Source organism: Dreissena polymorpha, chromosome 4 (assembly GCF_020536995.1).
Source record: "Dreissena polymorpha isolate Duluth1 chromosome 4, UMN_Dpol_1.0, whole genome shotgun sequence".
Taxonomy (NCBI): domain Eukaryota; kingdom Metazoa; phylum Mollusca; class Bivalvia; order Myida; family Dreissenidae; genus Dreissena; species Dreissena polymorpha.
Genome location: NC_068358.1, coordinates 82,407,958 through 82,434,582, shown reverse-complemented (window position 1 = coordinate 82,434,582; position 26,625 = coordinate 82,407,958). Strand labels below are relative to the sequence as shown.

Sequence of the window (26,625 nt, the reverse complement as noted above, 5' to 3'; positions counted from 1 at the left end):
TGGTCTTTCGATTTTTAGATAAGAATCTGATTGACAGTTGGCAATATGTCAAAACTATCTGTGCATTGTAGGAATCAAAGTTGCAGATCATGTAACAAATACAAAAGCAAGTTTAACCCTTTCAGTGCGGGAACCGAATTTTAAAGGCCTTTGCAAACAGTTTGGATCCAGATGAGACGCCACAGAACATGGCGTCTCATCAGGATCCAAACTGTTTGCTATTCTGATAATATTCTTTGAAAAAAATCGAAGAAAATGCTAATTTTAGAAATTCAGCAGACAACATTTTAGCAGATGACAAATTTCCCAGCATGCAAAGGGTTAAACAGAAACTTTTTCTGTTAACTAACGTTTTTTACAAAGCATGATCAAGGATACACAATTGGTCCCAGTCTTTGCCCTCAACAGATACCAAACACTGGCTCCCCTCCAAAGGAATTGCTGTTAAACATCCACCACTGTACTTAGAGTTGCATATCTGAAAATGCAAGAAAAGATGAAAAACAAACATATTGAGAGCAAAAAAAAAGAAGCTTCACATCCTGAACAAAATGTAAATTTTATTATAGTTTGATCGGATTCTCAATTGAATATGGGTGGGCTTATACCATTTGCTTGGCTTCAAGTAATAACATATAAATTTTGGGCTTTCTTGCTAGGACTGCTAATTTCAATTACAACAATGTCTTGAAACAAAAAAATTAAATTATCAGTATGAAATAGCCCAAACAGAAGTCCCTACCATTATTTGAGAGAGACGCTTCAAAACAATATACTTCAGTACCTGTCATTGCCATTTTTACAGAAATTTTCCATAAGATCATTATATATATATTTTTTTTTTCTTCATATGATCATTGTTTATCTTTAGCACATAATTCGGGGCTATAAAACCATTCATATTTATGTCACAGGATTTGTTAAAAGGCTTTTGTATAACAATCTAAACATTTATAATGCCTAGCGATTAATCTTTAGAGCAAAGTCTATGTACCTTTACTACCTTTCAAGAATATGCATCAGTGTACTTACACTGACAGTCTGTATGTCGCGCACTTCCCTGTATGCGGTGAATGCTTCTTCCAGCCATGGTGGCATGTAACCGTACACAACATTAAGGTCTACAGTTGAAGGATCCTCTATCATGCCCTGCATTGATACCTGGAAGATACGCAGTCCTGTCCTCCTTGCTGCTTGGACGTCCTGCAAACAGCATTAGAACCTATTAACCCTTTGCATGCTGGGAAATTTGTCGTCTGCTAAAATGTCTTCTGCTGAATTTCTAAAATTAGCATTTTCTTTCATTTTTTTAAAGAATACTATCAAAATAGCAAACAGTTTGGATCCTGATGAGACGCCACGTTCTGTGGCGTCTCATCTAGATCCAAACTGTTTTCAAAGGCCTTTTAAATTCGGTTCCAGCACTCAAAGAGTTAAGTTGTTGTGTGTTTCCACAAACTCAACGGCCAAAAGTTGATATTACTCCGCTTCCCCTAAAAGTTTGTTCGGTATTCCAGGTTGAGTTTTTGCCACATTCAATCATATATGGCTTTACTCTGTTGATTTTATAACTGATATTTGTTCATTTTCTAATTTGCAAAGCATCTTTATTTGCAAATATAGGTCAACGATTTCCCAATGGATGGTTTTATTTTCATACGTGTAGAGGTAGAGTGGTTCATGAAGAAATTAGATTTAATACCGGTAACCATTTCACTTATTTGGGGTTCATGATTTTTTAAATTTCATCTCAATGTTCTCAATAATTATTCAAATTTGATTTAATAAACAAAAGTACTTTTCCCCCAATTTAAAGTTCATCACCACAAAAATTCCCCAACAACCAGGGTAAAGCTATATTTTAAAATGATGAAAACATCTTTTTCATATTCACTCTATGTCAACAAACTTCAAAAAGCGTCAAATAGATATTCGAAAGGTTTTTATAATTGACTATCATTGTTACAGTGGGAAGTAACTTGTGCATTGTACATTCCTTGTTTTTATATGTTAGTGGAACAATGTTATTATGCTCAATGTGTTATTATTCAACATTGGACTGATGATGCAAAAGAAAATCAATAAGAGATTTCATCAACTATTATTTCAATCATAAATGCCTCAGGTAAACAATATTGGAACATTCAGAACAAGAGCTGTGTTTGCAAAAGAAAATGCACCCTACTGCACTTTTAAGCCGGAAACTGTCAATTTAGTGAACATTTAAAGGCTTCATAAAATATCAATAGACCGGAACAAAACACAGCCTTGATCTGAAAGTCATGCAGGTAGACTCACACACTAAACTCAGCCTTGATCTGAAAGTCATGCAGGTAGACTCACACACAAAACACAGCCTTGATCTGAAAGTCATGCAGGTAGACTCACACACAAAACACAGCCTTGATCTGAAAGTCATGCAGGTAGACTCACACACAAAACTCAGCCTTGATCTGAAAGTCATGCAGGTAGACTCACACACAAAACTCAGCCTTGATCTGAAAGTCATGCAGGTAGACTCACACACAAAAGTCAGGTGAGTATCTGAAAGTGTTATTTCAGTGTCCAATGCCCATAACTTCATCAAAAATAAATAGACAGGAACAAAACATCAACTTGATCTGTTAGTCATGAAGGAAGTCGTCATCACTAATCCCCCCCCCCCCCCACCCCCCCACCAAGGGCCAGACCGGTCAAGCGAATGATGATGAAGACTTTGCAATTTGTTCACAAGTTGTTGCGCACATACAGTTAGCGGTAAGCTTGACCTCACCCATCTCATATACAATCCCAAGCAAGATCTTGCATTAGGTACATAGTTACAAAGTTTCATCTGGGCCTAATATTAACATTTCAAATGAATTGTATAAATGTATGTATTCTAAATGCTGGACTGTTTAACAGGGTTTAAAAATGGAATAGCAGCAAGGTCAAATAACTCATTAGTACATTTACTTGTACAATAAGAAAATAAGTGGACAAATCAGATCTATCAGGAAACATGTGATCTTCCTGATAAAACTAAAATAATGGTAAAAATGACAAAAAAAACAAATACACAAAAACATCATCTTATTTGATGAATCAAAAGGAATTGTTCAGTTTTAATTAAATAAAATATATAACTTAAGCTTAATTTGTTAGAGACCAAGAAGTACATTACATAGTACACTAGGCACTTACTTTTCTGTTAGCATAGGTGTTCTTGATCATCTTCATAAATGATGTCAGCTTTTTATTCTGTTTAAGAATGGGGCCCATTATGTGATCCTGGTAAGCTGACTGCACTGAAACATTGACTGTATTTATTATGTTAAAATGATTCAATAAGCTATAAAAGACATACTTTGACACAGAAGAACCCAATAACTTTCACACAGGAGTACCCAATAACAGTTTAATGATGTATTTGTCGTCTTTTTCATGTAATCTTGTTTCCTTCCTCATCAACTACGATAAATCAAACAAGAGGGCCTGAAAGGCCCAAAGTCGCTTACCTGAGATAACAAGATATTATTGGGTCAAATCTTCTGACCAAGTTTCACGAAGATTGGAAAATAAATGTGGCCTCTAGAGTGTTAACAAGGTTTTACTATAGCCATATAAGGAAAAATGCCCCAGCCCCTGGCAGCCATGTTTTTCAACCAACCGGCATCATTTTTGAACTCGTCCAAGATATTATCAGGATGAATCTTCTGACCAAGTTTCATGAAGATCGGACAGTAAATGTGGCCTCTAGAGTGTTAACAAGATTTTACTATAGCCATATAAGGAAAAATGCCCCGCCCCTTGGAAGCCATTTTTTTCAAGCAAACATAATCATTTTCAAACTCATCCAAGATATCATTAGGACCAATCTTCTGACCAAATTTCATGAAGATTGGACAATAAATGTGACCTCTAGAGTGTTAACAAGGTTTTACTATAGCCGTATATAGCCATATAAGGAAAAATGCCCCGCCCCTGGTGGCCATGTTTTTAAAGCAACCAAAACCATTTTCGAACTCATCCAAGATATCGTTGGGACAAATCTTCTGACCAAGTTTCATGATGATCGGAAAATAAATGTGACCTCTAGAGTGTTAACAAGGTTTTGCTATAGCCATATAAGGAAAATAGCCCTGCCCCCGTGGTGGCCATGTTTTTCTACCAACCGGCATCATTTTTGAACTCGTCCAAGATATTATTGGGATGAATCTTCTGACCGATTTTCATAAAGATCAGACTATAAATGTGGCCTCTAGAATGTTAACAAGATTTTACTATAGCCTTAAATAGCCATATAAGGAAAAATGCCCCGCCCCTTGGGGGCCATGTTTTTCAAGCAAACGTAACCATTTTCGAACTCATCCAAGATATCATTAAGACAAATTTTCTGACCATATTTCACAAAGATTGGACAAAAAATGTGGCCTCTAGAGTGTTAACAAGGTTTTACTATATATAGCCATATAAAGAAAAATGCCCCGTCCCTGGCGGCTATGTTTTTAAACCAACCGGCATCATTTACAAACTTATCCAAGATATTATTGGGATGAATCTTCTGACCAAGTTTCATGAAGATTGGAAATAAATGTGGCCTCTAGAGTGTTAACAAGATTTTACTATAGCCATATGAGGAAAAATACCATGCCCCTTGGCAGCCATGTTTTTCAAGCAAAGGTTACCATCTTTTAACTCATCCAAGATATCAGTGGGACAAATCTTCTGAGCAAGTTTTATGAAAATTGGAAAATAAATGTGGCCTCTAGAGTGTTAACAAGGTTTTATTACAGCCATATTAGGAAAAATGCCCCGCCCCCTGGTGGCCATGTTTTTAAGCCAACCGGCTTCATTTTTTAACTTATCCAAGATATTATTGGGATGAATCTTCTGACCAAGTTTTATGAAGATCAGACAAGAAATGTGGCCTCTAGAGTGTTAACAAGATTTTACTATAGCCATATAAGGCAAAATGCCCAGCCCCTTGGCAGCCATGTTTTTCAAGCAAACGTAACCATTTTCGAACTCATCCAAGATATCATTGAAACATATCTTCTGACCAAATTTCATGAAGATTGGACAATAAATGTGGCCTCTAGAGAGTTAACAAGGCAAATGTTGACGCCGCATAACGCACAATGCACGCAGCACAACGGACGGCGGACAAAAAGCGATCACAAAAGCTCACCATGAGCACGTTGTGCTCAGGTGAGCTAAAAATTAGTACACAGGTTTTAGTATGATCTGACAAAAAAAGTAAAATTGTCACCAGTGGACAAATATTTCCAAACAATATACATGTAGACTTTGCAAAAATCTCTTCGAATTGACATCATACCAAACCAAATATATAACAAGAGCACCGCATAACGGGTGCCACGCTCGGCTACGAAAGCTTGTCAGATTTTTTTTATTTTTTTTAGAGGTCACAGTGACCTTGACCTTTGACCTAGTGACCCAACAAGAGATGTGTTTGTCAGAAACACAATGCCCCCTTCTGCGCCGCATTGAAATAAAACTTTTATTTATCATTTGGCAGGTATAGAAATCATCTCCTTTAAAGGTTATTACTTCCCTTGAATTTTGTCCAATCCAACCGAGGGGAGGGGGGGGGGGGGGGGGGGGGGGGGGGGGGGGTTGGGGAGGGTCTCAGTCAATTATCACCATGTCAGACATCACTGACAACCAAGGCCTGTGGTTTAAAAGAGATCATAGCCAGAGTTGATCATGTATCTATGGGCATACATGTAAGTCCACAGGTTTGTAATAAACATCAAAGAAGTTATAATTATATCATTAAAAAAAAAACTTTGACAAATCAATCATTTGGGTCATAAATAATCAAAATAATAAATCTGTACAGTAACTGTGAAAAGAGCTTCAATTCTTGGTAAGGTCATATATAATATGAGATTCATAATAATATAAATTACTTCCCTTGAAAATAATTGTCTGTAACAAATCTCTATTTTTAGTAGCAAATAATTAAAAGCCACTACCGTGACTGTAGATTCACCACTCAAAATGTGCAGCTCCATGAGATACACATGCATGCCAAATATATAAAGTTTCTATGTTCAATATTGAATAATGTTCTCCCTTTTTAAAGCTTATTACTTCCCTTAAATGTGTATTTTTTACCGTAGACCGTAAAGGATGACCTTGACCTTTTACCACAATATGTTTGTCAAAAACACAATGCCGCCTGCTGCGCCGCTTTGATTTATTTAACAAAAATTTATACGTGGGCAGGTCAGATAACTATGTCCATTTAAAGCTGATTACTTCCCTTGACTTTGTTTTTTCGACCCTAGACCTGTAAGGATGATGTTCACCTTGAAATTTTACCACTCAAAATGTGCAGCTCCATGAGATAAACATGCACAGCGATGCCAAATATCAAGGTGCTATCTTCAATATTTAAAAAGTTATGGCCAATGTTAAGGTTTTAGCACGACGCCTATGGCGGACAGCGAGCTGGCTATGACAAAAGCTCAGGTTTTCTCCGAAAACAGCCTCGCTAAAAAGACATGGCTACACCATGAAACCAGGTTTTCATCATAGTTCTGCATTTTGATAATTGTGCGATCCCAAGCTGGGTTTAAATGTTTACTACCAACATCCATTTTATGAACTATGATTCCATAAAAAGTAATGCTATTAAGCAGATAGTTTTTGCTATTTTAGAGTCTATTTTCAGACAAAGTCTAAAACTGTGACCTTGATCTTGACCCCACAAGTCCCAAATGGAATCATAAACATGTAAACTTAAAATACCAAGCACAATTTATCTATCCATATTAAAGTTTTAATTCAGATATCTTTTTTTTACACTTTTAGTAACAGAGACCTTAACCTTGACCCATCTGGCCTTGAAATTAACTCCCATGCTTGCATAGAAATGTCTTTACATAAGAAACCAAAATACAGAGTTTACTAGCAAATACTCCATCTGAACTTAAGTTATTCACCAAAGACCAATAATATATTTTAGAAACAGTGACATTGACCTTTACTCAGCAGACCCCATGCATAATCTTGGCCAGGTCAATGCGCAAAATTGCTTATCCTACATTGCATTAAGATTGGTAAGTCCAAACATAAGTTATTTATAGAAAATAACCCATTTGGTTTGGTGTTATTATATATTCTCAGTTACAGTGACCATAACCTGATTGGCGCAAAATGCAATCCGAAAGTAGACCTTCATTTCAATTTCAACACATAATCACCATCCAAACAAAAGTTATTGCCCAGAAACCGTTTTTATATTTTTAGCAATACCACCCTTGACCTGACACATCTATAATGAATCCCAATCTCCATGAAAGCTTGTAAACTCTTTCAGTGCTGGAACCAAATTTTGAAGGCCTTTGCAAACAGTTTGGATCCAGATGAGACGCCACAGAACATGGCGTCTCATCAGGATCCAAACTGTTAGCTAACCTGATAGTATTCTTTGAAAAAAAAAATCAAAGAAAATGCTAATTTTAGAATTTCAGCAGACAACATTTTAGCAGACGACAAATTTCCCAGCATGCAAAGGGTTATATCCTAAGTTTCATCAAGATTGGTCTATGCGAAAGTAAGTTATTGACTGGAACCCAGCAGCCCACCTGCCATTATTCTATTGTATAACCAGGATTTTCAATCTTGTTAAGAACCTGTTTAAAAGTTTATTATTAGTTTACTATTTGTAACTGATGGTGTATGGGATATACATTGTGCGTATAATTCAGTAATTTCATACCATAAACCATCAGTTACTATCTGTGTAACGATTATATCTTAATCAACTACTTGATTACTTGGGGTGTATGGAACTTACTAGGGGTGTATGGAAAATACACCATGGGCATGTTAACCCGCAAAGCCAATCGGATTAGGTCATTTTTGAAGGAGGTGAGATATAGTATATTACTCAACATTAATCATTTCTATACACATAAAAGAACGTGATTGTTATGGCTAATAATTAGCTATGCAGTTACTAAATTTAGTACAAGATGTTTGTACTATGCATACAATAAGTATTTATTTCCAATCGCTTTCAAACAGAACTAGAAATGGCGCGGTCGCAGCCAACGAGTATCCCCACGCCGCAGCTTTTGTCCCAGGGCTCAGATCGAAATTCCAAATAGTGCACTGTCGCACATATGCTCATATCTACCATGTGTTTAAGTTTTAAGGTTCTAGTGCTAATAGTGTAGGAGGAGATAGATGCCAGGGCAGACAGACGGACATGGGGATAACAATATTTTAATGTATTTTTTACAAATGAAATAGTTTTCATTTAAATAAACATCAGTTTCTTTCATCAGCTTTGATGCCATATTAGCATAAATTTAATCAATTTAAATTAAACAGTGGATTCAACATTCTTCATTCCAGAGGAAATATTCTCTTTGAATCTTTGAAGCTCTGAAAATCGGGGGAGGGGGGCAATGTAACAAAATTAAATTAAACTTGCCGTCCTTGCATTTCGAGTTTAGTGGTAAGACAGTTGATGTCGCTGATAAACTCGGCACCTGACGACCCACTGGCTTCTGTAACACAAGTTGATTGAAATTTTCTGAGACTTCATCCATTTGCTCAGAATATTGGTAGGTAAATGTTGAACTGATGCCATAGTTTGCAAACAGTTCTCGCTTGCTATGATGCTGACAATTTTTGGATGGAAAGTTGAAGGTTTCTTTAGCCATTTTCCTGAAAAATATAAGTTAACATAGTAAGAGCTGTGGCAGGCCAGTGTGGTTGGATTTCTTTGTTGATAATTCTTCTGAACTTTACTCATTTTTTTAATATTTATGAACGTTTAATATGCTTTGACCAAAGGTAAAAAAAGATTGCATACATTCGGGTACAACTAAAGACCATCATGACCATCTAATTCATATTCAAGGATATGACTGAAAAGATAAAACCTTTCTCGGTGATTGTCCTTTACTATAACAAGAGCACCGCTTTGAGGGTGCAGACCGCTCATCTATTTTCTTTTGAAGGTGAAGGGACTCTCGATTTCAATCACAAAGGAGGGAGGGGTGGAGTTAAGAGGTTTGTATAGTGTGGGGGTGTGGACATTTATAACATTATCTTCCAAAAATGCGAAAAAAAAAAGAAAAAAAAAATCGGGGGTAGGGGGGGGGGTGGGGGGAGGGGATTCTTGGGTGTGATGGTTGGACGGTATTTCAAAAATAAAATAATTAAAATAAATATTTGTGTTTTTTAACCGTTTCAAAAAAAAATAAATTGGGGGGAAGTGTGTGGGGGGAGGGGGGGAGGGGGGTATAGTGTGAGTGTGTGGTGGTCATTTGTGAGATGATCTTAAAAAAAAAAAAAAAAAAAAAAATGGGGGGGATTCGGGGGGGGGGGGGGGGGGGGGCACGGGGGATGGTTTGGGTGGAGTCTATTGTGGTATGTCAGGTAAGAGTAGTTTTGTCAAAGTATCAATCAAATCTAATCATAAATAAAGAAGTTATGGCAATTTGATCTTGAGAGTCAAGGTCATTCAAAGGTCAAGGTAAAATTCAACTTGCCAGGTACAGTAACCTCATGATAGCATGAAAGTATTTGAAGTTTGAAAGCAATAGCCTTAATACTTTAGAAGTAAAGTGGATCGAAACACAAAATTAAACCATATATTCAAAGTTACTAAGTCAAAAAAGGGCCATAATTTCGTAAAAATGACAACCAGAGTTATGCAACTTGTCCTTTTACTGTACCCTTATGATAGTTTGCGAGTGTTCCAAGTATGAAAGCAATATCTATGATACTTTAGGGGTAAAGTGGACCAAAACACAAAACTTAACCAAATTTTCAATTTTCTAAGTATAAAGGGCCCATTATTCCCTCCAGATGCCAGTCAGAGTTACATAACTTTGCCTGCACATTCCTCTTATGATAGTTAATAAGTGTTGCAAGTATGAAAGCAATAGCTTTGATACTGTAGGAATAAAGTGGACCTAAACACAAAACTTAACCAAATTTTCAATTTTCTAAGTATAAAAAGGGCACATAATTTTGTCAAAATGCCAGTCAGAGTTACATAACTTTGCCTGCACAGTCCCCTTATGATATTTAGTAAGTGTTGCAAGTATGAAAGCAATAGCTTTGATACTTAAGGAATAAAATGGACCTAAACACAAAACTTAACCAAAATTTTCAATTTTCTAAGTATAAAAAGGGCACATAATTCTGTCAAAATGCACGCCAGAGTTATCTAACTTTGCCTGCCTAGTCCCCTCATGATAGTAAGTAAGTGTACCAAGTTTGAATGCAATAGCATTAATACTTTCTGAGAAAAGTGGACCTAAACGCAAAACTTAACCGGACGCCGACGCCAAGGTGATGACAATAGCTCATAATTTTTTTTCAAAAAATAGATGAGCTAAAAATACATAAATACAGTTAAGACGAAGTGATTTTATGGGTTTTTTGTTGAAAATGATACTATCAATTTTTAACTCCAAATTCATGATCACTGATTCAGCCAACATCACTAACTTGCTAGAGCAATGCTTTTAGTTTACACAAGCTATCTCTAGTCAAATGCTATATTTTTAGAAAATTTTAACAGAGTGGTCAGACACTGTAACCACATCGCTAAAGAGCTTGCAAAACACTGAGGCCGTTGGAAGTGACCTGATTTCACTACAATGACTAGTTGCAATAATTCAACTCTCAGCTTTATAACCCAAAGGGTGGCTGAATGTTGAAATGCGCTGTCTTTTGTCCAAACGTGCCAAATTTGATCACCACTGAAAATGCTAAGAAACACTGATACTGCAAAAACGTTTGCCTATTCAGGGCTTTTTTTCCTGATTTTGTGAAGCGGCCCTGGCACCCTTACTTTGTGAAAAAAATCATTTTAAACGAGTGGCAAACTTTTAAAAAAATGTGAAAAAATACGTAGCGAACTTCTAAAACTGTGAAAATTGTGAAATTCAGTTTGTTAATAATTAGTATCATAGAAGCATGTTTAATACTTGCAACATATTAAAATATCTTTCAATAATGCATTAACATCATATTTTCATTGTCTTGACACTTTCTTTCAACCAATAACCACTTACATAATTATAGGGATCAACAATATTGTCAATATCTTGTCTCGCTTATCATTATGTAAAATATTAATTCAAATTTTAATTTTGAATTGTAAAATGGCCGATTTTCAAAGTTCTAAGCCCAAAAAGTCTGATTTTCACAGTTGAAAATGGCCGTTTCTGTCAAGTTTAGTGGCCTAACTAGATTTGTGAAATGTCAGTGTCAAAATTGTTAAATGGCCGTTCAGGGCCATTCTCTCAGAAGGAAAAGAGCCCTGCTGTCTAAAGCACAAACTCATGCAAATGGTAGCATTAAAGCAATAAATAATTGCTTTTTATTTACTTTCTTTTATTCTTTGGTAGGCTCTATCCATCATATCGGGAAACTGTAAAAATGTTGCAGACTAAAAGTGTCCCTATCTGCTAGGTCGCATTACACCAATCTTTTGCACATTGTGATACTTGCAGTGCTTTCAACAGGATTTTTGTCAGGCGCCCCGGGGCTGATCCCCTCCTGACGTTGTTTCTTTTTTATTTAACTTGTCAATTCATGTTCTGTGGTGCGTTATAACTCAAAGAAAAACGGCGTCAAAAGACGTCATTTCATGCGCTATGACTCTTCAAGAAAATCCCCCAGTTATTAAAAAATATATATAATTTTTTCTATTGTTTAATTGCTTTAAAACTTTCCCGCACTAATAGTAAAATCCCGACTCGAACGATTCCCCAATACATCCTTTTCAACCCAACTCTATTACTGTATACTTACTACTTTTCAAGTTTCTATTTATTACCCGATAATCCCGTTTATTCCGTTTTTATAAATCACTTTCTGGTAAATATTTACGATAAAAGCTCTCAATTATTTCTTTAATACAAACCTTGCCATTTTTCTATAGTATCAAATAAATTTTAAGTGACAATTTATAGATTTGATGAAATATTGCCTCTGAACATGCGTCAATCCCCTGACGTATTGTGTGCATGTTAAAACGCTCAATACAGGCACGCTTTCTATGCAAATGAGGTTGTACATGCTGCATAATTTTCGCGCTCTTTTTAATTGAGAAAAAGATGAGACACAAAATAAATTTGCACTGCTAATTTGAAGCAAGAATATTTTAAAGTAGCAGTAACATTTACATTCGGAAGTGTGTTTCGGTTTAAAAACGCGTTAAAATAGACTTACAAGAATGGCTTTTGGGTTACAAATTTAATTATTCCCATTTGAGATTTCGACAAATATTAACAGTTGCGTTATGAATTCAACGATAATTTGTTTAAACACTTTACAAGTCAAAAAAATGTTTTGACGGAAATATGCATGAAAATTTTTGAAATTCACGTTGTCCACAAGGATTACGGCCGGTTGCCATCATCAGTCTTCTAAGTATCGATTATCAGACAAAACATTAACAATTGTGCGTAATTAGTTCAACGAAAATTTGTTAAAGCACATTACGTGTCGAATAAATGTCAGAAAAACTGTGTGAATCAGTTCTATAAATGGACATGATGAAATATACATGTACTGGAATTAAATTGTAATCGCATAATTGTAACCGGGAGTTATTTTCACAACTTACTCGCTATAAGTAATTAATTGTTTACCACTTGCAATTAATTTCTCGTATTAATTATGAGTCATATGTAACACTTGTTTACAGTAAAAAGGTGTGATGATGGATCTTTAAATGAACTGTGAAAAGCCCTGACTTGATGTACCCCAAGTCGCTAACGATGTCGAACAGATGTATATTATTTACACAGTTCCAATTTTAAAATGAAAATGTCAGCAAGAATAGTGTGTTGAAACATGCATGCAAAGGATAACACTCATATGTCGCCATTCATGTAACTAAATTTAATGGGTTTTTTAAGTTTATTCATTGCTTTCCTTAATTGTAAACGAAGGACGTCAAATTAGTGATGCGCACAAAATCTGTGCGCAGAACTGCAATTGTGTTTATGAAGGGGTGCATAAGTACTCCCAGAGCTGCCATAGCAACAAATGTCAAAGGCTCTGACTCTGAGAGTACGTTTATATGGACTGTTCACATAACATATTTGTATGTTTTGTTCCACAATATGCAGACATGTATAACTTCATGTAATCTTCAACAGACATCTTATAAGCTTTCTACATCTACATCTACATGGTACTGCTATACAATCGTTGAACAATTATCAGAAGCAGGCGCGTTGTCAGAAAATAGCTGTTAAAGATATGTTAAGTGCAATTTACTAGGTACAGATAAAAAGATAAAAGAAGCTACAAGACTAAGATAAAAAGTTAAAAACACAATAGATTAGAACTGGTGGAAAGGATGCAGCTGCCCAGTAAAGATGTCTAAACTGGGACTAGCTTGTAAGGACACAGGCAGGCCATTCCACAGACGAATAGTACGTGGGAAAAATGAATTCGAGTGATACTGTGTCCTTGAGTACGGTACCAGGTAGTTCAGGTTTCTGGTGGGTGTCAGGTGGTGATGGTCAACCCACACAAGATTATTTGGATTTTGTATAATAATGTGACATTACTGATGTTACGACGCTGTTCTAGGGTTTGCCATTTGAGATCATTTAGCATTTGGGTAACACTACTGGTATAGTTGTAGTCATTACAAACATACCTGGCAGCTGATCTTTGGACTTGTTCAATTTTGTAAATGAGATATTTTTGCCAAGGATGCCAAACAGTTGAACAGTATTCTAACTGGGGCCTAACATACGTTTTGTAGGCAGTCTCTTTAACCTTTTTATTTGAAGTTTTGATATTTCTTTTAATGAATCTGAGTGAATTACTGGCCTTTGATGTTATGTTGTTTATGTGATTGGTCCAAGACAGGTCTTTACTTATGGTGACTCCTAGGTATTTTGCACTTTCTGTGGCTTTTAATTCTATACCATGGAGTTTGTAGGGAAAAAGGAAAGGATGTTTTTTGCGGCTGATTCTAAGGATTTCACATTTGTCGGGGTTGAATTCCATTGACCAATCGGATTCCCAGTTTTCAAGATTTAAGAGATCTTTTTGGAGGGTTTGTGCATCTTGGGTAGATTTAACTGTTAAATAAACAATAGTATCATCTGTGAAAAGCCTAACCTTGCTCTTAACACTGTCAGGGAGGTCATTAATGTATGAGAGAAACAGGCAAGGTCCGAGGACCGAGCCTTGGGGGACGCCAGATAGGACTGGAAGGTTGTCAGAGTTATGGCCCTCGACAGCAACCTGCTGGGTGCGACCGTATAGGAATGACCTTATCCAACAAATGGTCTCGGGGTGTATCCCTAGTCTATGAAGTTTCATGAGGAGTTTGTGATGGTCGACTTTGTCAAAGGCTTTGCTGAAGTCCACGACTATAATATCAGTTTGTTGACCTTGTTCTAGGTTGTCATAGACTTCCTGAGAAAAACTAATGAGCTGGGTTTCACAGCTATGTTTTGATCTGAACCCGTGTTGAAATTGACTTAAAATATTATGTTCGTCATAAAAAGACATGATATTGGAGACAAGTATATGCTCCATAAGCTTAGAGGCAATACAGGTTAGTGAGATGGGTCTATAGTTACTGGGGTTGCATTTAGGGCCTTTCTTGAACACTGGAGCAATGACTGCGTGCTTCCAGTCATTCGGGACACTACCTGATTTCAAAGAAATTTGGTAGATATGGGTCAGGACAGGGGCTATTTCATGGTGAAGTTCCTTTAGTAACCTTGGGCCTTTTGGGGCTTTTGCCCGTAAATAAGGTAGCATCTATTATAATATTTAGTCCAAATAATTAGACGTAAGCTACCCGTAAATCGACCTCATATTTATAGGAGTATTATAATATTAAAACCAATTTCGGCCAAATCTAGGGTTATAATATTAATTGATTATGAATAATGATATAGTATACTTTAGTCCAAATAATTAGACGTAAGCTACCCCGCTTACCTCGATGTAAATCGACCTCATATTTATAGGAGTATAGTATACTTTTAAGTTTTTTAGTATTGAATTAAATGATTTACGTCAATTTCAATAATTAATTATGTTTTGATTTACAGTATCATCATAAATATTTTGACTCTTTACAAGAACATGTTTACACCGAGTAAGTGATTAAAAAATAATTATCTTACACTAGACAGTTATTTGTTGCCTATTTCTCAACATGTTATCCGAACGATCCGAGTACCATTCAGTTTTGAACGTTATGCAAGCGCCTTGGTGCGTTTGCAAAATACGCAGCAATCCAAATGTAATCTCGCCTGTAATCTTCATAGACGCTCATTAAATTACTTCGTATTACAAACTGTTCAGAATGGGATCGTCAAACGTTGTAGTTGCTGCCGGTTTTATAATTTTTAGACGGATAACAAATTTAATGAAAACTGAATATCTTTTGCTTAAAGCGTCATATGGAGATTACCACTGGTCTCCTCCAAAAGGTGACATTCGATATTGGGTGATTTCGTACTTAAGAGCGTTCGTACCAAATGGATTAACTTTCATTTCATTTAAAAATAATTTAAAATTAAAAATAATTTTGAATATTTAATTTTATAACATAGTCATACAATAGGCGCGCCAGTCAATCATTCATTTTTTTCTACTTTACCATCACTTCACATCACATATATTTTTGTTATGATTTAATTAAATAAAGACAGATATCAGGGTTTTTTTTGGGTTGTGGGGGAAGGGGCCTTTAGCCCTTATGTGGGGGAAATTTTACACGGGATTTTCCAATTTGGGGAAAAATTGTGCGCATGGGAATTTTTCGCGGCGTTTCCCTTTTTGGGGGATTTGTTTACTTACTCTCTCATTATTACAATACATTTATACATTTTTGCACTATATTCATTGTTTTTAGCTCATCTATTTTTTGAAAAAAAATTATGAGCTATTGTCATCACCTTGGTGTTGGCGTTGGCGTCCGGTTAAGTTTTGCGTTTAGGTCCACTTTTCTCAGAAAGTATCAATGCTATTGCATTCAAACTTGGTACACTTACTTACTATCATGAGAGGACTGGCCAGGCAAAGTAAGATAACTCTGGCGTGCATTTTGACAGAATTATGTGCCCTTTTTATACTTAGAAAATTGAAAATTTTGGTTAAGTTTTGCTTTTAGGTCCACTTTTCTCAGAAAGTATCAATGCTATTGCATTCAAACTTGGTACACTTACTTACTATCATGAGGGGACTTGGCAGGCAAAGTTAGATAACTCTGGCGTGCATTTTGACAAAATTATGTGCCCTTTTTAACCAGGTTTTCCGAAGAAAAACTGGTTATTAGATTGGCGAATGCGGGCTGGCGGGCGGGCGGAACAAGCTTGTCCGGGCCATAACTTTGTCGTTCATTGTCAGATTTTAAAATCATTTGGCACATTTGTTCACCATCATTGGACGGTGTGTCGCGCGAAATAATTACGTTGATATCTCCAAGGTCAAAGTCACACTTTGAGTTCAAAGGTCAAAAATGGCCATAAATGAGCTTGTCCTGGCCATAACTATGTCATTCATTGTGAGATTTTAAAATCATTTGGCACATTTGTTCACCATCATGGGACGGTGTGTCGCACGAAAGAATCACGTCAATATCTCCAATGTCAAGGTCGCCACGACTAAAAATAGATTAAAAAAAAAAAAAAACTTACAAAGGGGGTTCATTTTGTTTGTTTATTTCAAAAGTTCAGTTTGAGTTTTCTCCCTTTATCAGATTTTTTTTTCACAATAAAAACCTGGTTTTGCGACAATTTTGTCCCTTGTTATACTTATAAAATTGAAAATTTTGGTTAAGTTTTGTGTTTAGGTCCATTTTATTCCTTAAGTATCAAAGCTATTGCTTTCATACTTGCAACACTAACTAACTATCATAAGGGGACTGTGCAGGCAAAGTAATGTAACTCTGACTGGCATTTTGACAGAATTATGTGCCCTTTTTATACTTAGAAAATTTGTTTAAGTTTTTTGTTTAGGTCCACTTTATTCCTACAGTATCAAAGCAGTGATTTTTTTTGCTTTAATTTGTTACAGCCTGTGCCATTTGAATTGGGAAAATTAGCGCGATAAACCGTGAAATTGGGAAAAATAGCGCGATAAACCATGAAATTGGGAAAAATTAAGCATTATAAATAGGATTATAAGTAACAGAAGTGATATTGTTTTTAAGTGCATGTTCAGGGAGTTTACTAGAAAAGGAGTCTGGTCAAATTGGGATTTTTTTTAATCAATAAAAGTGGCAAGTTTGGGAATGATTTATGGACAAAAATGACTAAATTATATATTTTGTAAGATGTTTAAAAAATAAAGTTGAGACCTAGATTTAAGAAATCATAATTAAGTTATATGAGACTTCTTTCTAAAAAAAAAAAAAAAAATTTTTTTTTTTTGGAAGTTGGGCATATTTTGGGAAATTTTGGTCAAATTTTTGGGAAAAACGTGTATTTTTGCGATTGGGAAGCAGCCGAAAATCGGCTGTAAATTTGAGCAAAAAAATCACTGCAAAGCTATTGCTTTCATACTTGCAACACGTATTAACTATCATAAGGGGACTGTGCAGGCAAAGTTATGTAACTCTGACTGGCATTTGGACGGAATTATGGGCCCTTTATACTTAACAGATTGAAAATTTGGTTAAGTTTTGTGTTTTGGTCCACTTTACCCCTAAAGTATCATAGATATTGCTTTCATACTTGGAACACTCGCAAACTATCATAAGGGTGCAGTAAAAGGACAAGTTGCATAACTCTGGTTGTCATTTTTACGGAATTATGGCCCTTTTTTGACTTAGTAACTTTGAATATATCGTTAAATTTTGTGTTTCGATCCACTTTACTTCTTAAGTATCAAGGTTATTGCTTTCAAACTTCAAATACTTTCATGCTATCATGAGGTTACTGTACCTGGCAAGTTGAATTTTACCTTGACCTTTGAATGAGCTTGACTCTCAAGGTCAAATTATTAAATTTTGCTAAAATTGCCATAACTTCTTTATTTATGATTAGATTTGATTGATACTTTGACAAAACTACTCTTACCTGACATACCACAATAGACTCCACCCACAACCATCCCCGTGCCCCCCCCCCGAATCCCCCCCCTATTTTTTTTTTTTTTTTTTTAATTTGATCATCTCACAAATGACCAACCACACCCTCACACTATAACCCCCCCCCACCCCCCCCCCCCTAATTTTTTTTTTTTAAGATCATCTCACAAATGACCACCACAACCCTCACGCTATACCCCCCCCCCCTCAACCAACCCCACAACGGTTAAAAAACACAAATATTTATTTTTATTATTTTATGTTTGAAATACCGTCCAAACCATCGCACCCAAGAATCCCTCCCCCCCCCCTCCCCCGATGTAATATTAAATAATGTAATAAATGTCCACACCCACACTATACAACCCCTCTTCACTCCACCCCTCCCTCCTTTGTGATTGAAAATAAGAGTCCCTTCAACTTTAAAAAGAAAATAGATGAGCGATCTGCACCGGCAAGGCGGTGTTCTTGTTTAATAATTTATTTCGTTTGGCAAGATTAAATTGAAATTATCTGTTGCCTTGATTTTGTTTTAAATAATTGATTATTTAAGACTTTCCTTATTTTCCCCAAAATCCGGCGTTTCGCGTGATTTTTCCCCCAAAATCTGGCATTTTGCGCGATTTTTTTCCCCTCAAAAAAGGCCAGGCCGTTTCCCCAAAATCAGATAAAAACCCCTGATATAGTACGATAGTGTATTAGTGATACTGATAGTCTTGTCATCATTTCCAACTGAAAAAAAAACAACAGCGTGACGTAAATGGACATTAATTTCTATACTATTTTAACATAGAAAGACATATACTTACATTGGTTCTGGCACGGACTCTAGATTACACGGATAAGAAACGGGACCGTTACGCCAAGTATCTTGTTGTGTCTAAGTCACGTGACAGTGTCGTAACTATCGATCTTTTATCGAAGCGCCGAGGTTTGATGTACCCACTCACGTATTTTGTTAAATTAAAGTTTCATTTTTAGGCCGATTTTGACAAATTATATATCATTAGAAAGCTTACGTAACGTAGTTTTTCAGATATATAAATATATATTAAGTTTTTCTTCTGATTTCGGCAGCCCGGCGACCGCCCGCTACTTTCTTCCGCCTTCATTCCTTACTTGCTTTCATTTTTAAACTATTTTTTTTTCTCTATCATATACAGAATTCTATTCTCCTAAGCAAGATGTTATTTTTAAAACTGAACTCCAAATATAAACGCTACAAATCGGTAAAAAGTACGAACATGTCAACCGTAAATCTAGATTCTAAAACTCCAAAACGGTATGATATTTGCAAAAGTTAAAGTTATAACTTGCCGGGCTGTCGAAATCAGAAGAAAAACTTAATATATATTTATATATCTGTTTACTACGTAGCTTTCTAATGATATATAATTTGTCAAAATAGGCTGAGAAATGAAACTATAATTTAACAAAAGACGTGAGTGGGTACATCAAAATGAATAACCTCGGCGCTTCGCTGTACGCTAATTGTAAAAGATCGATAGCCACAACACGTTAAAACACGCGGTGGTAAAACATAAAATGTGTATTTCTCGTGTTTAACTTGCTATAAATCCATTAATAACAACGGGAATATACTAAAAGTTATATTTTTTTGAAAGAGGAATTAATAAGCAACAAGATAACGTATAAACCAATAAAATCAGATGAATAGTTTTTTGCATAAGATTGAATTTACTACAGTAAAAGTCAAATACTCGATTCATCTCCTATCAATATACACTCCGTGGTTCTGGTGGTGACACCCTGAACAATAGTTCCTCAATGTTTTAAAGATCTGTCCCAAAACACCCAAACCAAGATATGGGTTAAACAGGAAACACAATCCTTCCAGCTTTTAAATAGTAGTCAAGTTGAAATAAACAAGTCTTTACAGGATAGGCATAGCCAGAAAGGCAAATGTAAAGAATTTAAATTATTGTAGAAAGTACTTTATAATATAGCCTTTTATATAATTTTCACGTTATTAATATACAACTTAAAACTAGACATTTGTGATGTAAACATTATTGTTGAATTACAGCGATTTTTTTCCTTCTTTATTAAGTACTGGTAACAGCACTTTCCCAATTATGAATAAACTACAAATTTCCCAATTGCTGTTCAAAAAATTCCCAATTTAAGGTAAAAAAAAATAAATTCTTTTTTTTTTTTTTTTTCTTTTTTTGGAAAATGCAACATTTTGTTAGTTTCCCTATGCAGCTCTATGGTCTGAACTTAGGTAAATATAATATCGACAGCTTGAAAACACTTGGTTATCAATTTTAAAGTATTTGGGAGCATAAAATCAAATACACCAATTTCCCAATTTGAGGGTTTCACCGCTCTATTTTTCCCAATTTTCAGGCTTTCACGACTCAATTTTTCCCAATTGGACCAGTACCGATACTTTTCCCAATTAGACAAAAACATCGCTGAATTATTAATTGTCAGAAAAAATGATAATGGCTATTTAGACACTCTTTCATCTTAAGTATTGGAAAAGTGCAATTATAGCTTATTATGCCCCCCTTCGAAGAAGAGGGGGTATATTGCTTTGCTCATGTCGGTCTGTCGGTCGGTCTGTCGGTCCTACCACCAGGTGGTTGTCAGATGATAACTCAAGAACGCTTGGGCCTAGGATCATAAAACTTCATAGGTACATTGATCATGACTCGCAGATGACCCCTTTTGATTTTGAGGTCACTAGGTCAAAGGTCAAGGTCACGGTGACCCGATATAGTAAAATGGTTTTTGGAATGGATGATAACTCAAGAATGCATATGCGGCCAACAGGGCGAACTATGAACAATATAACTGAAGCAACTGGTCTGTAATCCTAAATCTATAATTATCAGTCCAATTAAACATCATCCTTTGAGTAAAATAAAGTGGACCAGTAAAAATATTATCAGAATATGATTTTTTTTGTATATTTTGTATATTAAATATTGTGTTAATGTTTAATTTTGTTGATTAATATAAATATAAGCAGGATAGGGGAGTTAATACACTATTATATCTTTCTTATATACAGAGGAAACAAATGCAATAAGTTAAAATTTCATGTTTAATAAATAGAGGATATCACCCCCCCCCAATTTTTTTTTTAAACATCATCTAATAAATTACCCCACCCCACATTAAACCCCCCTCTCACCCCCCACCCCCTACTCCCCCATTTTTTTTAAACATCTAATAAATAACCCCACTCCACATTATATCCCCCTCTCACTCCCCCCTACCCCCACCCCAATTTTTTTTAAAAGTAACAATCACGCTAAAAAAAAATCGAATATTTCCTTAAATAAAGCTAACCCATAAAAAAATCAATGTCCTATTAGCAAAATGCAAAATTTCAAAGTTAGATGTTGTCTGGTAGAATTGATTTAACGAGATACAAAATGCTCGTTTTTATTTTTTTGTGGCCACAAATAATTCCATTTAAATCTCCCGTGAAATATCCGAACATTTACGGGCGAACACGAGATTAGATACGGTAAGCGTCGGAAGCATGACGTAGCTCTCATGAATAATCATTTTGTGAAATCCAAATGAATTTTGGGTAACTGGAACTTAGCGAATGCGAAAATGGCTTGTATAAATTATGCAAATGAACGCAACCCGAATGAATCCGATCCTGACTCGAAAGCGAAAGTAGATTACATCGTGGAACGATATTTAGATATTTAGATGCTTAAAACTTGCCGAATGCTTGTAATATAACGTTTTTACATCAATGTTACTTGTTTTTAGGGTCTTCCAATTGTAATTAACCATCGTATGGTACTACTTGTTGTCGAATGTTTTTATATAGTATAATACAGTAGCCGTATGTATTGGTGAGCGTGATAGTGACTTTAAACATCTAATAAATTACCACACCACACATTATACCCCCCCTCTCACCCCCCCCCTACCCCCCCCCACCCCAATTTTTTTTTAACATTTAATAAATTACCCCACCCCCACATTATTACCCCCCTCTCACACCCCCCCCCCCCCCCCCAAAATATTTTTTTTTTTTAACATCTAATAAATTATCCCACCCCACACTATTACCCCCCTCTCACCCCCCTACCCCCCCCCCCCAATTTTTTTTTTAAACATCTTATAAATTACCACACCCCACATTATACCCCCACATAGTGGGGGACATATTGTATTTGCCCTGTCTGTTGGTTGGTTGGTCTGTCTGTCTGTGTGTCTGTCTGTCTATTTGGCATGCATATGTATCTCATGAAGCTGCACATTTTGAGTGGTGAAAGCTCAAGGTCAAGGACAACCTTCAAGGTCAAAGGTCAAATATATGGGTCAAAATCGCTAATTTAATGTACACTTTTGCAGTATTTCAATATTCAAGATAGCAACTTGATATTTGGCATGCATGTGTATCTCATGGAGCTGCACATTTTGAGTGGTGAAAGGTCAAGGTCATTCTTCAAGGTCAGAGGTCAAATATATGTGGCCCAAATCGCTCATTTAATGAGTACTTTTGCAATATTGAAGATAGCAACTTGATATTTGGCATGCATGTGTATCTCATGGAGCTGCACATTTTGAGTGGTGAAAGGTCAAGGTCATCCTTCAAGGTCAAATATATGGGTCAAAATTGCTCATGTAATGTCACTTCTGCAATATTGAAGCTAGCAATTTTATATTTGAAATGCATGTGTATCTCATGGAGCTGCACATTTTGAGTGGTGAAGGGTCAAGGTCAAGGTCATCCTACAAGGTCAAACGTCATATAGGGGGACATTGTGTTTCACAAACGCATCTTGTTTAAACATCTAATAAATAACCACGCCCCACATTATTACCCCCTCTCACCCCCACCCCCCCTACCCCCCATTTTTTTTTAAACATCTAATTAATTACCCCACCCCACATTATCGCGCCCCTCTCACCCCCCCCCCCAAAAAAAAAAAATAAATATTTTTTTTAAACATCTAATAAATTACCCCACCCCACAGGAGGACCCCCGCACCCCCCCCCCCCCCACCCAACAAAAAAAGAGGGGGCGGAGACAGCGGAGAAAGGACCACACCCCACATAGACCGCCCGGCGCACCCCCCACCCCCCTACCCCCCACCCCCCCCATGGGGGGAAAACATCGGAGAAAGGACCCCACCCACCGAGACCCACTGGCACCCCCACCCCCTCCCAATTTTTTTTTTTTTTTTAAACATCTAAGTAAAGGACCAACCCCAAACACCCCCTCTCACTCCCCCCCCCCAAGGGGGGGGGAAAAGTCGAATAAATAAAACACACCACAGGAGGACCCCCCTCGCACCCCCACCCCCCCGACCCCCCCCCCCAGTTTTTTTTAAACATCTTAGAAATGACCCACCCCACAGGATACCCCCCTCAAACCCCCCCCCAATTTTTTATTTTTTTTTAAACAGCGAAATAAATTACCACACCCAACATTAGAACCCTCTCTAACCCCCCCCCCCACAATTTTTTTTAAACATATTATAAATTACCACACCCCACATTATACCCCCCTCTCACCCCCCCCCCCCCCAAAAAAAAAACACAAAAAAAAACAACATCTAATTAATTACCACACACCATATTTTACCCCCCCTCTCACTTCCCCTAAAAAAAAAACCACCCACCCAATCTTTTTTAAATTTTTTATTTGAACATCTTATAAATTACCACACCCCACATTATACCCCCCTCTCACCCCCCACCCCCCAAATATTTTTTTTTTAAACATCTTATAAATCACCACACCACACAGTATACCCCCCTCTCACTCCCCCTTGATCATGACTGGCAGATGACCCCTATTGATTTTCAGGTCACTAGGTCAAAGGTCAAGGTGACTCGAAATAGTACAATGGTTTCCGGATGATAACTTACATTAGGTCAAAGGTCAAGGTCACAGTGACAAAAAACGTATTCACACAATGGCTGCCACTACAACTGACAGCCCATATGGGGGGCATGCATGTTTTACAAACAGCCCTTGTTATAATTCTTGTTTTTATTTAGGTCATGTGGATGAAGGTGAAAGTGAATTCGAAACAGCTCTGAGGGAAACCCAGGAGGAAGCTGGATTCACAAGGGAGCAACTTTGTGTTGTAGATGGCTTCAAATATGTGTTGAATTATGAAGTCAGAGGAAAACCAAAACGAGTGGAGTATTGGCTAGCAGAGTTTACTGGTCAAACAGAAGTAAAACTTTCAAACGAACATACAGAGTACAAATGGCTGGAACTTAAAGAGGCTTTGGAGTTTGCTAAATATGAGGACCTCAAGAAATCATTGACAGAAGCTGATGAGTTTATTAATAGCAGGCTGTCATAATGACATGTAAAACTGAGGGCAGGATTCAATCAGTGTAAATGCAATGAAAAATGTTTTATCAGTGTATTTAATGCCCTATTAAAGTGGGGTAAAGCCAGAGGATTTTGTTTAAAAGGAAGTGGGAAAAGCCTATTTCCAATTGTGGCTGTTTTTTGCAACATTTTATGTACCAACACATTGTATTGACATTTAATTTTGCAAGAATTTATGGCAACAATTAAAATAGTCGCACTTTATGGCATATGCATTTATTATAAAATGATTATATTTTCATAATTGACCCAGAATTTGAACATAGGATTATGAGTTGTATTAATATAGATGCACGTTTAATTTGAACATGAAGTAAACAATTACCCTAGCTATGAGATGTAAACTAAGCTGATGCTACTGGTGTTGATACCTGCTAAAAAGAAGCTTACTGGTAATTAATAATGCCTGTCAAATTGGTTTATGATCTACATGTATACCAGCGCTTTCTTCTACACCAGTCATGCCAGCTATGTTAGTGTATTTACATCTAATCAAGTAATAAACCTTCCCAAGGCAACCAGTTAAAGTGAGTAACCCATTCCGCTCAAATACCACTAAAATGCAATGCTGGCTCGGGCTTAAGCAGTGTACTTGTCTGTTCATATGCATGTCCCGAAATCTGTGTACTAAACTCGTTAACTTTCTCAGCTGAATGAACTTAATGTGAACTTGCCAGTTTTCAAACTAACTGATCAATATTCAGATACTGTTTATCCAATAGCACATGGTTTCTCAAAAAAGTATCAAGATTCAGTGTTTTAAGTAAAAAGAAACGGTCCGAGGGATTGCTTATTAGGCGAGTTGACAATTCTACATGTACCTGCAACAATACTTTTGGAATTCTGATCCATTTGTATTTTTTACTTGTAATTAAGTGTTGAATATAAACATGTAAAGATGATTTTGTTTGTAAACACATGTTCTCTTTAACATACTGGTGTATTTGTGTCCAAACATGTGTTGTTGGGGCATCAGTGTCTGCAACAATTCTAGTTTGTAATATATATATTATATCAGGCTTTTCCCCAGGCGGTTTTAGCACAGCGGGCACGCGGTGCCTGGACGTAAAAATCTATTTTGCCGTGGCGCTTGTTTTTCCGATCATGTCTTTATGTTTGTTACTAAATATTATAATAGATGCCTTAGATGAAATAAATTCAGTAAAAACAAATAAAAAGATAACAAAAATGTCATTTAATAGCTCTTAAGTAATAAAGATTTTCAGTTAGAACAATAAATATATATAAATCTACACGGGAAATGGGCATCAACTCCCTTCAATGCTGCCTTGCCGCTGTGCCTGTCCATAAGCCTGGGGAAATGCCTGATATATATATATATATATTTATATATATAAAAACAAATCCATTTTGTGTAATTTTGATTTATTTGCACCAAATAACAATTAAGTGTTCATGTGATAAACTTGCAACTGAAAAATGCAGCAAATATAGGTACAAGTTGCATGGATACACATTTATTACAGTGCTCCAGCTAGAATTTGAAAAGGGCAGGGTGGCTTTTTTGTCAAAAGGGCACTTTCGACGCGCAGTATTTTGTGAAAAGGGCACTTTCGACGCGCAGTATTTTGTGAAAAGGGCACGTTCGAGCGCGCGGGTGTTTCTGGAATGCTTTTATTTGCATGTTAATTTATATGTTATAAATAATTGTATTATTCCCATTATCATTAAACCATTCAAATATAATGTCTACAATGAGGATTAAACTAATTACAATGTAATAAGAGATTTATGAATTATCATATGTAAAAAAAAAAAAAAAAAAAAAAAAAAAAATTTTTTTTTTTTTTTTGAGGGGGGGGGGGGGGGGGGGGGGCAGGGCGGAGGTTCGGGGGGGGCAGGGCGGAGGTTCGGGAGGGCAGGGCGCGGCGCCCTTCGATTTAGGCCTAGCTGGAGCACTGTATTAGTAATGTGAAATCAAATTAGACAAGAATGTCAATTTAAACAGTTAATTTGCCATACACAGAGAATTTGTTTTAAATAAATAATGAATTGAGACAAATACATGTAGTTCAATAATAGAATCATTATAATCGCTTCAATTAGCATAATACAGAATTTTACAAAAGGCAAATGTACAAGAAGATAATATAGTATCCATTTCATTACTACTACAACATCACACAGAATGTGCATCTTACATAGTGTTTGACATACAACATTAAAATTGTTTGATTTTTTCCAAGAG

At 36.3% G+C, this 26,625-nt stretch overlaps 2 protein-coding genes across 11 annotated transcripts in view; one reads left to right on the top strand and one right to left on the bottom strand.

Annotated features, from left to right (window-relative positions):
- Positions 1-15,235, bottom strand: part of LOC127877614 (TATA box-binding protein-associated factor RNA polymerase I subunit C-like) — a 43,342-nt gene extending 28,107 nt beyond the window's left edge. For 9 of the 10 annotated variants that reach the window (XR_008048498.1, XR_008048500.1, XR_008048499.1 and 6 more), the window contains exons 1-5: positions 15,153-15,235; positions 8,453-8,688; positions 3,184-3,287; positions 1,033-1,203; positions 379-478 (exon numbers count right to left, since the gene is read on the bottom strand). Coding sequence is in view for 2 of the 10 variants with exons in the window: in XM_052423659.1 (XP_052279619.1) it covers positions 379-478; positions 1,033-1,203; positions 3,184-3,287; positions 8,453-8,684 (607 nt within the window). In the remaining 8 variants the exon portion in view is untranslated. Of the gene's footprint in view, positions 1-378; positions 479-1,032; positions 1,204-3,183; positions 3,288-8,448; positions 8,689-15,152 lie in introns of those variants that run through there. The other variant, XM_052423660.1, reaches the window with a different exon arrangement.
- A 28-nt stretch (positions 15,236-15,263) lies between these two features.
- Positions 15,264-25,318, top strand: LOC127877637 (bis(5'-nucleosyl)-tetraphosphatase [asymmetrical]-like). The gene is made up of 2 exons (XM_052423716.1): positions 15,264-15,461; positions 24,071-25,318. Exons 1-2 carry the CDS (start codon positions 15,335-15,337, stop codon positions 24,382-24,384), a joined length of 441 nt encoding a protein of 146 aa, XP_052279676.1. The 5' UTR covers positions 15,264-15,334; the 3' UTR covers positions 24,385-25,318.
- The last annotated feature ends 1,307 nt before the right edge of the window (positions 25,319-26,625 follow it).